The sequence below is a fragment of the Zosterops lateralis genome (assembly GCF_965231275.1).
Source record: "Zosterops lateralis genome assembly, chromosome: Z".
Taxonomy (NCBI): domain Eukaryota; kingdom Metazoa; phylum Chordata; class Aves; order Passeriformes; family Zosteropidae; genus Zosterops; species Zosterops lateralis.
This window is the reverse complement of record NC_139800.1, coordinates 86,171,242-86,184,097: the sequence shown is the minus strand read 5'-3', so window position 1 is coordinate 86,184,097 and position 12,856 is coordinate 86,171,242. Positions and strand designations below refer to the sequence as shown.

At 47.5% G+C, this 12,856-nt stretch overlaps 1 protein-coding gene across 5 annotated transcripts in view; it reads right to left on the bottom strand.

Annotated features, from left to right (window-relative positions):
- The window catches only part of LOC310922378 (fibroblast growth factor 13), a gene marked incomplete at its 5' end in the record, with an annotated part of 214,401 nt that overhangs the window by 40,456 nt on the left and 161,089 nt on the right, over positions 1-12,856 (bottom strand). For 4 of the 5 annotated variants that reach the window (XM_083882889.1, XM_083882887.1, XM_083882890.1 and 1 more), the window contains 2 exons: positions 946-1,049; positions 4,656-4,766. In XM_083882889.1, the coding sequence (XP_083739015.1) occupies positions 946-1,049; positions 4,656-4,766 (215 nt within the window). Of the gene's footprint in view, positions 1-945; positions 1,050-4,655; positions 4,767-6,729; positions 6,917-12,856 lie in introns of those variants that run through there. The other variant, XM_083882888.1, reaches the window with a different exon arrangement.

The window sequence follows — 12,856 nt, the reverse complement described above, 5'->3', positions numbered from 1 at the left end:
CAGCACCTGTGCACTGAAAGCACAAACCCAGAGCTCTCTGGAATATTCCTGTCCTGCAGCACTGCCAGGACTGATCTGGTCCTGCTCTGGCAGATATAGGAGGAAAAAATATGCAAAGCTGCCCCTGCTCCCAGCTGCCAGGATTGCAAAATAAATGAGAGATTTGAATAAGTTTGCTTAATTTTTTCTCAGGATTAAGGGAATCACTTATAGAAGAGAATAATTTGTAGTAGATAATAGAATACATTTTCCTCTATTTTCCTCCCTGGGAAAAATCTATTAAAACTGTATAATTAAAACTCCTGGACATAGTTCAGCTAGAAGTTTTTTAATTGAAAAATGGTCTACTTAAAAAAATAAATAAATCTTTCTTTTTTAATAAAAAAACCTGTCTGGTCTTGTGAGAAACGTCACTGAAAATTATTAACTGACATTCTTCATCAGAACTACTAATAAAGCTGTTCTTTACTCACTCACCTACTGGAAGCCATAAAATTTCTATTTGAAAATCCTGGACAAACAAAGAAAAAAATCCCTACTTACTCTAATTCCCTTTACTTACAGCAATACAGATTCTATAGAAAGACACAATCCATGCTCAGGCATGTGTGACACACAGAGCTGTCCCCTCCCCTCAGTTCCCCACTCTGACCAGCCCAGCCAGTGCACAGTGACCAAGGGATGTGATCCTTTCTGTGTGGGGTTTTGGTTGCAGGTTTTTTTTATATTTCACACTTTGGGGTTATTCAAAGGCACCACAGTTCGATTCCATGCATCTCTATGCGATCCTGATGGAAAAGATTAACAAATACAATCAGACTATCACCACCACACTGACTCTGCTGTCAAACCTTACATTTAGAGGTTATTAGCAGATCTCTTGCAACAGTAAGTTATTAATTTACCACAATTCCACTGAGAACAGAATCAAAAATGTTTACTTACTGATGTGTATAGGTATCCTTCACTGTTCATTGCCAGATATAATTTTGTTTGAACCCCCTGAATCGCCACCACTCGTAAACCCACAGGTATGAGGTTAAACAAAGCTAGGAGAAAAAGGAGATGAAGAGCAAAATTAATCCTTTAGAGTATGCAGACTGGATAGAAAATTAAACTAGAATTACCAGAACCTAATAAAAAATGTCTATTCATGCATATATTAATTTCTGTGGGTGCTACAGAGCAATACTTCTACCATCATGTCCCTTTAAAGCAATTTCCACCAACAGCTGAGAAATTATCTGAGGGTATCAGTACATTTCCCTCGTTCTGAAAATGGGGAATTGCTGACAGCTAAAAGAACTCACATGCCTCTGAGCAGAACCCAGGCTCTGCCGAGTGCAATTGAACACAATTTGGGCTTTGTTAGAGTGGTTTTCTTTTACTACTAAGTGCAAAAAATGGAATTCAGAAGCAAACAAAGAAAAGAATTTTCAAGACAAAACTTTTTTTTTTCAAATTCAGTAAACATTTTGACCAAGAAGAAGAAAATGAAATTCAGAGAAGTTGAAAACCATCACTAGCATCTCAAAATGTTTCCACTTATAATTCACTGGAATTTAATTCTTTCCTCTTTTTTAGAGGAGAATGGCTTTGAAAAAACAGATTTAAATAACTTCAAAATGAAATGAAATGGCAGCATATTCTTTACATCAACCCCTGAATCTGTGCTTTCAAAACTGAGCTGCTTTGAATGTTCTGCTTGCATTTCTGCTTGTACACAGGCTAATAGTGGCAGTGTTTATAAGCACAGAAACAACTCTTCAAAAAAATGAAGATTCCGGTTTGAAGTGGCAAATATAAAGAAAGGAAAAAAAAAAAGAAAAAAAGAAAAGGCAGAAAAGCAAAGCTCTGCCATAGCTTGGATTCATGGATATGTTAAAACTGAACACAAGAGATAATGAATTGAATACAGTACTCTGTGTTCAATATATAGGATTAAAAATAAAGGGGAGTTAAGAAAATTATCATAACCCAAAGCATCTCCCTTCACTCTGTAGTAGAAATGCAGAGATAGGATAAAGTGATGCCAAACTACTTCTCATTTCCAGTGATTTATTACTTGGCTGAAAAACTCTGGTCTGCTTCAGGCTGAAGTCTGATATTTATGGTCACTGTCAAGTCAATTTAAAACCAAATTATGAATTTGAAATATTTTTATTATTTTCAAAATTACGGCCAAGAATTATGATCCATTATAAATTCCATCTGCAGCCTGAAAACCCCGAAGTGGTCATACCTTAGTAAAAAAAAATTACAGCTTGACATAGATCCTAAATTACATTTAACATAGATCCTAAATTCTGTGTTTGGGGCTGCCAAGAGCACAGCGAATGCCCTGAGGTTGGGCACCTTTGAGCACTGCACTTCCTACAATGGTCAAGCATAGCAGAAAAGGTGGAAATATCCAGAACTAACAAAAAAACACAGGGCATTGTAAAATCCGTGGTTTTCTTTCCTTTTGGTAGCAAGGAGTGTACACACAGACACACAGACACACAGACACAGGCCTTCCTCATGCTTGCCTCCAAAAATCAACACCCATTACTTTCTCTTCACCCAAGCAAAATTCTCTAGTTCTGTGGAGTTTTTGGCAAAAGAAACTCAGATTTTCAGTAAGGGAAATGGATTTTTCATTCATTCTATCAAATGCTGGAGTTTATTCAGGGAGAAAATATTCCCTTGGACATTGGGAGTCCTTTGCAGTTCAGCCCCAAAAAGCACCACCTGATCTCTGTGTAGGCTGCAGAGGATGATTTAAAGCTCAGCATCCAGGCAGAACCTGTAGGTCTCTTTTGGAAGGTGATTTCTTCATGGTACATTTACCAGCAGGGCAGGTGTTGGGGTATTTTCAGCATGAGGGTCTGAGTATGGGCTGCACTGTGAACAGTGCTGCAAACCTGTCAGCAACAGCTGAGGAGAGGGGACAGCAGGGACACAGCTGCCACCCACATGGGACAGCTTAGACAGCTGCCACAGGCCACTGGGATGGGACAGCAGGGACAGAGATGCCACTGAGAGGGGACAGCAGGGACAGAGGTGGCACAAGCCACTGAGGTGGCTGCAGGGAGGCATTCCTGGCTGTGCTTTGCTGGCACCTGAGCTGTGGGTGCCCGGCTGCTGCTCCCAGCACTGGGACACAGCTCCCTGCCAGACAGGTCCAGGCTCTGTTCTGAGGCACACTCAGAAGCTGGTTCACACTTCAGTGGGGTGGGCAGAGGCTGTGGCAGACTGCTGGAGCTTGGGAAGGGCTGTGGGGGAATGTGCTGGCCCTGCAAAGTGCAGAGGGGCCAGCTGTTGGAGTGGTGCCCTGTGCCAGCACAGCCACACACCCTGTCCCAGCTGCTGCCTCTAGGGACAGGGGCACTAGCACTGCACCAAAAATGGGACTGTCCTTCTCAGCAGCAGCTGTTCCTGCCCCCGTCCCTGTGCAGCAGCAAGTCCAGTGGCTCCTGGAACAGTGAGTGACCTGTCCCCAACTGTGACTGCTGACAGGACCCACAGCAGAGGCACAGAGAGCATCCCTGCAAGTCCCCAGAGGGACAGCAGGATGAAGGGGTTACCTCACTTCTAGGGGATGACCCTCGTGTGGACAGATGTGACAAAAGGGGTGGCAAAGAAGCTACGGCAAAATAAATTGCTTGCTACTGTGATCACCTGGTGTCAGCAAAAATAATCCAAAGCAATTTGCATCCTACTCTCTCCCTATTACATTTGCATTGTTTCAAATAAGGACATAAGGATAAGGATATCCATCCTAATGGATAGCTAAGCAATGCCTAAGGGAGAGATGATCTTTGCCATGGTCCTCATGCAGTATGAGCTGACAGAGAAATAAAGCTGTCCAGTAAGAGGCAGCAGGCCACAGCTGGATTTATGAACATAAACATTCTTCTGAGGTCTGCCAGTCTTGGCTTGGCCACTTGCATCTTCATGCACCTTCTGCAGGGCGTTTTTTCCTACATTTCCTTCTTTTACCAGACTTGAAATATTTTGCCCAGCTGTGTGAGACCCTTAAGTGTCTTTCACACACCAAATCAATGTTCTAGTCATCTTTTCCTGTTTCATATTAATCCTCAAAGTTGTAAAAAAAACCCCAATCAAAAACAACAAGTAAAAATGCCCAGAGCTTTTCACAGAAAACCTGAGGGAAAGCTGTTTGAAAGGCGATGGTACAATTTAGAGGAGGAAACAAATAATAATTATAATAGGGAAATATGAAGTTTAAAATGCTGCTGAACTCCCAGTTTGTGAAATACCACAGTGCGGCCTGAATGAGCCCCTGTGTGAGAGTGGAGATAACGTTATTCTATTTCAGGCTCTGAGTAGGCGAGCAAATTTTCCCTGCTGAAAAAAATTCAATAAAATCCAAAGGACAGCAATGAACTTCTCTGGATTACCATGGAGATAACATTTGCTTTGTTTGTCACATGTGTCATCATTACCTCCTCTAGTTGATTATTTCTGTAAGTGATTTTTATCAGTATTTCTCTTAGACCCAATAAGTCTGAGGGACTTGTGTGCTGCCAATACGGCATTGGTGCTGCTGCCACTGACCCAACCATGCCAGGACAGCAGCTCTGAGGGCACCTGCATGGGAGGGACAAGACACCACAACCCACAAACACACCATTTAGTCTCGTGTCACTTACTATAACTACTGTCTTCCTCTTTTGTTCCATCAATTGTTCCATCTGCTTGCAACTGCAAGTGGTATCCTTGCCTGCTGTAGAGCTTTGTTACTATACCTTTAAGCTGAGGCTCTGCAAAGAAACAACAGTGAGATTAAAGTGGGAAATCCTGATGTGCTGTTCTGAGCGAGCAGGACGAGAGAAACAAATCTTCAGGTTTCTTCTCAAGGCTGAGGTAAGAAAAAGACCCTAAACAAAAGCAGGGCTACCGGCTTTGCAACACTTTTCATTTAGGCTGAGATTAAATTTATATCTATGAAATCAATTGCCAAAATGATTAAGTGCCACTTTCAATTACAACGTGAGTAGCACAGTAAAATCTGCTTCCAGTGAATACAGATTCCAGTAGCACTGCTCAGCCTCAGGAGCCCAGCCCTACCTCATTTAGGATTAAAAACAAGCTGGCAAGTAGTACATTCTGTCTTTTAAAAAGGTGTGAGTTCTTAGATATAGAGGAAAAAGAAGACTATTACAATAGCATTAAAAAGAGCCACAGTGACAGTTGAGAGCCTAAATACATAGCAGCAAACGTTTAGCATGGGAACTGCTGCAGCCCTAATAAACAAACCCCCATTCCTTGCTGCTCCAAAGAGTACAGAGCAACCAAAGAGATAAACTATTCAATGAACATATGGAAAATGGAGAGGGAAACCCTGAAATCTAGCAATGGGTGGAACTGCAAAATAAATATCACCATAAGGGCTGAGGTAATTACCTCATCAGCTAGAAGAAGAAAAATCAAAACAACACATAGTTTGGATTGATCTCTTTTTTCCATAACCATCCTCAGATTCACAGCTAGAAAGCGAGGTATCTCACATGGTTTCATATCATTCCAGACCAAGAAGTCTATACAACAGCAGGATACGCTGTCAAGTGTGCCATTTAAGATATCTGGCTAAAGCATCATGAGTAATTGCAAAGAAGGTCTACGTCCACTGAATCCCAATGACATCTGCATTGTAGTCATTTCCCACAGTGCGGTTTGTCAGGAGCTCATGCACCTCTGCAGCTCACTCCACAACATCTCAGTTTCTTCAGAGACAAACACGCTGTGAAGATGTGGTGTGTCATTTCCAGCACTCTGTGTCTGAGTAAGACTCCTTGTGTTCGTAACCAAAAGCATTGGGGAGCTCTGCTACTGCACTTCATTTTAGCAGGGGCTAAAGGCAAGAGCTTACAACAGTTTGCATAAGTTTGCATATTAGATCTTATTAGCAACTTTGAAAAGAGTCCTGCTGGATACACAACTCTTATCTACCAACGTTTCTGACGAGAAATTATTCCAACCCTCACTTTGGGTCTTTAGCCATAATTCACCCCAAAGCTGCTGGTGAACTGCAATCAAGGCAGACAGGTGGAGTGGCAAAAGCATCAATGCTCCAGCACAGCAAAGCCACGGCAACACTGCCAGAGGGTTTTGCTCCTCCCACACACAAAACAATCCTCTCAGACCAGAGACCCAGTCTTTGTGCCTGATCTTTTGCACCTGTGACCCAGAGAACCTCATGTCCACAGGGCAGCTGCAGGTATGGCATTCCTAGAAAGGCACAGGGTGCTGAAGCACAGCTCTGGAAGGTGCCAGCAAAAGCACAAAGCCTCATCTGCAATCAGAGATAAACCATGGCAAGGGCATTCTGTGAAGCAGGACACCAAAACCACATATCCAGACCCAAAATTATTCAATATACAACTGTGAGAGATGCGTGTATGGGAACTTCCCCACTAGCATCTCCCCCTCAAATACACCCGTGTGTTTGCATGTGTGTAACAGAGGGACAGAGTGGGTGCACCCAGGTGTGCAGGTGCACAGACAGCAGTGTGAGCTACCCAATTAAACCAGATGGACATGACAGGGGAAAGGACTGGCATGGGGTACCTGGGTCAGCCAGGCATACAAGCCAGAGCGGGCAATACCTGCACGTCCATTGTACGAGCCCTCAGCTCCCATTTCCCCTGTCCCCACACCAGACACACATCACAGCTTCCACGGCACCCAACAAACCAAGCCCCCAAAGACAGAACCCTTGCCAACCTGGTCGCCTTCTTCGCCTTTTCTTGGAGCCAAAGAGTTTGACCCTGGAAAACACATTCAACTTGTTCTTGTCGCAGCTGCCCTTGCTCTTGCTGGGGCTGTTGACACACTTACAGGCATTGGACTTCTCCCGCTCCCTGGCTTGTCTCTTCTGGCGGATCAGGGAGCTGGCGATGGCCGCGGCCATGGCCGCCACCGCCCCGGCTGCTGGGGCGGGTCAGGTGCTTAGGGGCCGCTGGCCAGCGGTGGCCAGCATGCTGCTCGGCCCGTCCCCAAGGCTGGGGACACTGCCCCTTGGGGACACCGCCAGGCAGCCTGCCCAACACCACCCTTGGCCGCTGGGCGCAGCAGCCCAGGGCACACGGTGGGATGGGCACCACAGCCCTGGCTCAGCACCCAACAGTTTAGCTCAAGATTTGGTCCTCTGAGATCTTCCCCCTTCGACTTTCTGGTGCTCCTTTATTCCTCCCAACTTCTAGCAGGGGAAAGTTTGCAGGCAGTGGCGGGCGTTTCTACGGAGATCACGCAGATCACTTGCAAGACATCCCTCCAGGCTCCTCCAGATGCACTATGTGCGTGCAGACATGGCACATCCACTTGGTGCAGGATCATCGCATCTCTCCAAGCCCCGATCTCTGCAGTTAACTTCTCTTCCCACCCGTCCCCTCCCCATTCAAATCCCAGCAAACACCTGTTAGACTCCAGCAGGGGCTGTCCAGTTGCAGGGGTTTTCTGGATCCTTTTTCCTCTCCTTGCTTAAGAAGGGACCCGAAGCAGTTGGTGGTGGAGGCACCGGGCGGAGTGCGGATGCCCAGCCCCTGGCTGCCTCGGGAAGCTGTTCCCCTGTGCTGTTGACAGGTGAGCACAGCCTCCCTCGCCTGCACGGCACCTTCGGCTCCAGCACCGCAGCACTTCCAGACGATAAACAACCCGCGCTCCCGAGCTGGACTGCAGCAGCAACAGCAGCAGCAGCAGCAGCAGCAGAGGCGGCAGGATCCCTCCGGCAGCGATGCAGGCACCGTGCACTCCCCACGAACCGTGCGCTGGGTACAGAAATGAGGCGACGCAGCAAACCCCTTATCACCACCTCCCTCCTCCTCCTCCGCCCGTGCCTCCTCCTCCTCCTTCCGCTCCTCTCCCGGCGCGGCGGCGAGCGGAGAGCCCTGCCTGGTGCTGCGGAGCTGCCACGGCGGGGAGGGAGCTCGGGGCAGGGGTGCCACGGGAGCGGGGTACCAGGAGCGGGGATACCACGGCGGAGTGCCACGGGAGAGGATGACCAGGGATACCAAGGGTACCACGGCGTGGGTACCAGGGGTGGGGGGTGCCCAGGGGTGGAGATATCACGGGAGAGGATGCCAAGGGGTGGGGGATGCCTAGGGGTGGGGGTACCACGGGAGGGGGATACCGGGGGAGAGGATGCCCAGGGGTGGGAGGTACCAGGGGTGGGGGTACCAGGGTCGGGAGTACCCAGGGCAGGGGTACCTGCGCCGCTCGGAGCCGCCCCTCGGGAGGCGCAGACACCCAAACAGACGTGACTGCGGTGAGCAAACAGCCCCGCCGGCACCGGAGCCAGCACACCTGGCTGGCAGCAGCGCCGGCGATCGGAGCGGGCAGGCAGCTCCAGCCACAGCTCTCCCTTGCCTTCCCCTCATCCTTACAGGACGTCACCCCTCTCTGCCTCACGGATTTTTGGGGGGCTTTTTGCATCTCTTGCCGTTCCTTTTCACCGCCCGCTCTCAGCTCCAGTTTTGTAGCGGACGAGGAAATCCTCAGAAGGAGCAATTTCCTTATCGTTGCCATGTTCTGTCCCTCTGTCCCCGTGTGTGCCCAGGGGCCAGGCTCTCTCCCGGTGCGTTTATTCGCTCCGGCCGCGGTGGTCCCGAGGCAGCAGGGCCGGGCACCGCGCTGCGGCGGGCACCGACCCCTGCACACTGCCCTGCCCGGGACACAGGAGGGCCTGGAGATCCCTCAGCAACCCATCCCTGCTCTTTGGCATGCTTTCAACAGCTGGAGACCCAATCAAAACCAGTTCGGGCTGGAAATAAAGGACATATCTGCAGCCTCGGAGGCGAACAGTTACGGAGAGAATTCATCCCGAGGCAGAGGGTATTCACAGGCAGGCACTGAGGCTGGGTGGGATGCCCCCGAGAGCTGGTTCCTTGCCGAGCTGAGCCCGGTGGGGCTGCGATGGCAACAGGCTCCTGTCCCCGGGGCTGGCAGCTGTGCCCCGTGCTTCCCGGGGGGGTCTCCTGGGGCTAAGGGACACCAGCGACGGGCGGGCTGGTGTGACAGCACCGGGCTCCCGACGTGCTTCAGCCTCGGCCAGACTTCTGACGGCATCTGTCCCTTTCTCTTCTCCTCCACGTACCCCCAGCAAAACCAGGTGCTGTCCTTCCTGCCGGGGGTCACACACTGGGACAATCCCTGGCGCAGCAGAAGCCGTGCTGCCCCCAGCTCAGCCCGAAAGAGGTTTGCTGTACCTCTGCCAACACTACAGCCCTTCCCTGGGCTAGGAACAGCTCACAGCAGCCCCAGATCTCCCTGCCCCACTGAACCCTGTGCAGTGGCCAGGCCACAGTGCCAGCAGCGCCCTGTGCAGGCTGTCAATGACGGCAGGGACAGCATGTCCCTCGCAGCCCCAGGGCCACCCCGGGCTGCCCTGTGTACACCGCCTCCCCCCCCCCACGTTTGTTTGTGAGGCACCCCATGCACACAGACATATTAAACAAATACTCCTAATTTCTTGTTGAAGTTCAACAGTAGGGGTAAAAATAGCTGCAATTCACAAGTTCCACCACTATCCTCGTCTGCCAGTCCACATACAACATGTGAAATCCAACAAAGCCAGTTGGATATTATTAGCAATAACTCATCCTACTCAACTCACCGGTAACATACTATGAATTTCGCCATCTTTCCGGTTCCAATACAATCATGAGTAAGACTTGGTTTTTTCCCCAAGACTCACACATTACTCTATAAATATTCCAAATTTGGAAAGCAGTGTTTGATCTTCAGATCAAAGTGAAGCTGCCTCATTGTGATCTGTCCTACAAGGTCACAAGACATTGCATTTTCACAGAGACTAACCAGAACTCAGAATTCAGCTAACCTTGAAAACCCCGGGGAAAAGCTGTATATAAAAGCAGTATTTGGGATATCTTTCTGCCAGCATTCCAGCCTGCATGCTTAAAATCCATAATGAAAATTCATTTGCACAAATGTTCCTTGACAGATAACTAAAGAGAGGAACAAAAATAGCATATATGCATAATCAGATTTAAGTTTCAAAAAACAGTCCTCCAGGTTTTTTTTGCATGAGCAACTTCTTCATCTATTGGTACTCCTACAAACATGTCTTCATTTACTATAAATGGCATATGAAAATGTAGATCTTGCTGGGAAAATGTCTTTGGTACAGGACCAGCCTTTGGACTACTTTAGTGTTACAGAAATAAAAATCTCAAGAACAGCTTTATTTTCTTTGAAAAGCAAGAACTGTTCATTCCCCACCACACTAAAAAGGTAAAATAAATAAAATTACATTCCAAGTGACTTTCTGAATATAGAAGACAACCAAACATTCCTTGAATACACATTCTCTTCCTTTGTTTATGATTATTGAAGTGGGGCACATTGAAAGCCAAGGAGTAATTGCCAGTGCCATCTCAATCACAGAGAAATCAGCACAGGACAGACTTGGCCAGTTCTGTCAGAGACAGTGCCATGATCTCCCTGGAGCTGCAATTTGACCAGAAGCAATTCCACTGTTTTGAAGCAGACAAAGATCTCCCACACTTCTGATTCATAGTTTTTCCTCTCAGTCATCTGTTGAGTGTTTGCTGATGATAATTTCCATGATTCTGATCACTAAAATTGCTTGACCCTCCAGAAGTTGCCTGCACTGGGCAGAAGCAAAGCCTGATTTGGTACCCAAGCCAGCAGTACCTTCTGGGCTGGGGCAGGGTTGGTTTTCAGCCAGCACCAAACAGGCAGTCCTTGCCCTGGCTCCTGCACAGAAATGCATCAAACCCCTATCACTGGCCCAAACTGCAAACAGGTCTGGCTCTTTCAATGAAATGGAGGAAAGTGCCAAAGTTCTGCTTTTCTGTTCATCCTCTCTGCATCATCTGTGCTGTTTGGTCTGGGTTTGAATCTATCCCAAGCACAGAAGATTTACAGTAGGTTCTATCTCATGCTGAGCAAAACAAAAATTGAGACCAGGTAAAAAAATACCATGCCAGCTGCAGAGCTGACTTCCAGGGAAGGACAGACAGACTTCATGGTGCAGCTTGTCCGTCGCCCAGGACAGCCCTGAGCAGAGGAATTCCTTCCCCTGCACTCCTCACTGACCACAGCCCAAGGTGTGACCTTGTAGGGGACACATGCTCCTCTGTGCCCTGTGAAGCATCAGGAATTCTCATCACATGCTGCCATAAAGTAGGCGCTGACTTCCAGCATCTTGGGTCAAAATATCCCATCCTCAGACTGAACAGCATCCTCAATTATTTCCTGTTCCCCTATATAAAAAGTAGTAAAAGATTTATAGCTTGCCCTATATAAACTAATACTGTTTGGGCAAAACAAATGCTGCATCAAAATCAGACCAGAAGAAAAAAAACTCAAGTCAGCTCCAAGCCTCACTCAGTCCATCCTAAACTCTAACCCACTCCTCTACAGTTACAAGCTTGAAGCTGCTTTGGTGTGACAAAAAAAAAAAAAAAAAAGTCTGGCATTGGGTGTCAGGAGTCCCTCCTGAGGCTCTTTTGTTCTGGCTGTTACAGAAAAACTGGAGAAAAAAAGCTTCAAACATCAAACCTATGGACAATGTCCACTGCCTACACTCTCCAAAAGCAGAGCATTGTTTTCTGAAAAGCATCACCATAATATCATCTCTCATCTCTCTCTTTTCAGGAGGAGATAAACAAGACTTTCTCCAGTCAGGGATGACACAGCAGCACTGAGGCCCCCAGTGGTTTTTTGCTCTTCTAAGTAAACAGAATTACTATTCACTAGGAAGCAGAGCTGCTATGAGCTGAGTCCTGCATCACTTAACTCCTCTGTGAAATATATCCCATGGAAATGACTCAGCCTTTCCTCTGCAGCCAGCTCCAGGCTGGACACAGCCTGCAGCACAGCAGACTGCTCTCTGCTCAGGGATGAGCAGCTTTGCTGGCCCCTCACCACCCCTAGAGCTTGGGTTTTACCCACACAGGGGTCAAAAAACAGTCAGCCTGGGCTTTACTGCAGGGCAAGATGAAAAAAGGTGTTAGTGGAAGCTGAGCGTCCAAGCAGCTCCAGCCCAAGAGCTCAAATTTGAGGGTATTTTAGTAACTGACCAACTGGGCTACCTGATAATTATTAGTAAAGAACGGCTACAATAAGAAGTTGCAAACAGAAGTATTTTTATCTGAGAGCATAAGGGCACTTGTAAAGTGTGATGTGGATGTTTCTCTGTGTGTGTCTGTGCTATGGTTTTTTGCAGATGTCCACTGGGCAGCCTTGCTCAGAAACAGGAAAAAAAAATTGAAAGAGATTCCTGTGACACCAATGTAGACATGGGATCTAGACCCACTTCATCTAAAAGCTCACTTCTTCCTCAAAGGATGAGGTGATTGGTTTTTATCTCCTCAGGGTACAGAATCACAAACCCAACACCAGAACCCAGTAGAACAGTGGTGCATGGGACTGGATGTGCCCAATCTGGCCCCCACCCAGCTAAGCACAAAAACACACCCCTGACTGCAACCCATGAGACACCTCACCAGGAATGATGAGATACTTAAAAAAATAATTGTGTACCTGATAACATCACAAAAGGTTCTCATAGTCTATGCCCATTCTCTTCTCATACCTACACAAGTTTGCCAGGGCAAGGTCTTCTGACTGACAAGAATTTGGGTCTCTGCTTCATGACTTACATGACCTGCTAAATTCTCAGGATGGCCATGACACCTCATATAAAGAATACCTGAAAGTTTTCTTTCAGGTTCTCACAGAAAATACTAATGAGAGAAGGCCCAGTTCTACCTTTTCCCAGCTGTGAATTCCAATTCCTCTACAGCCCTGTATTGGTAAAAACTAGGTTTGATCTGACCTGGTAGTGCAGCCATTTTTGGAAAAGGAG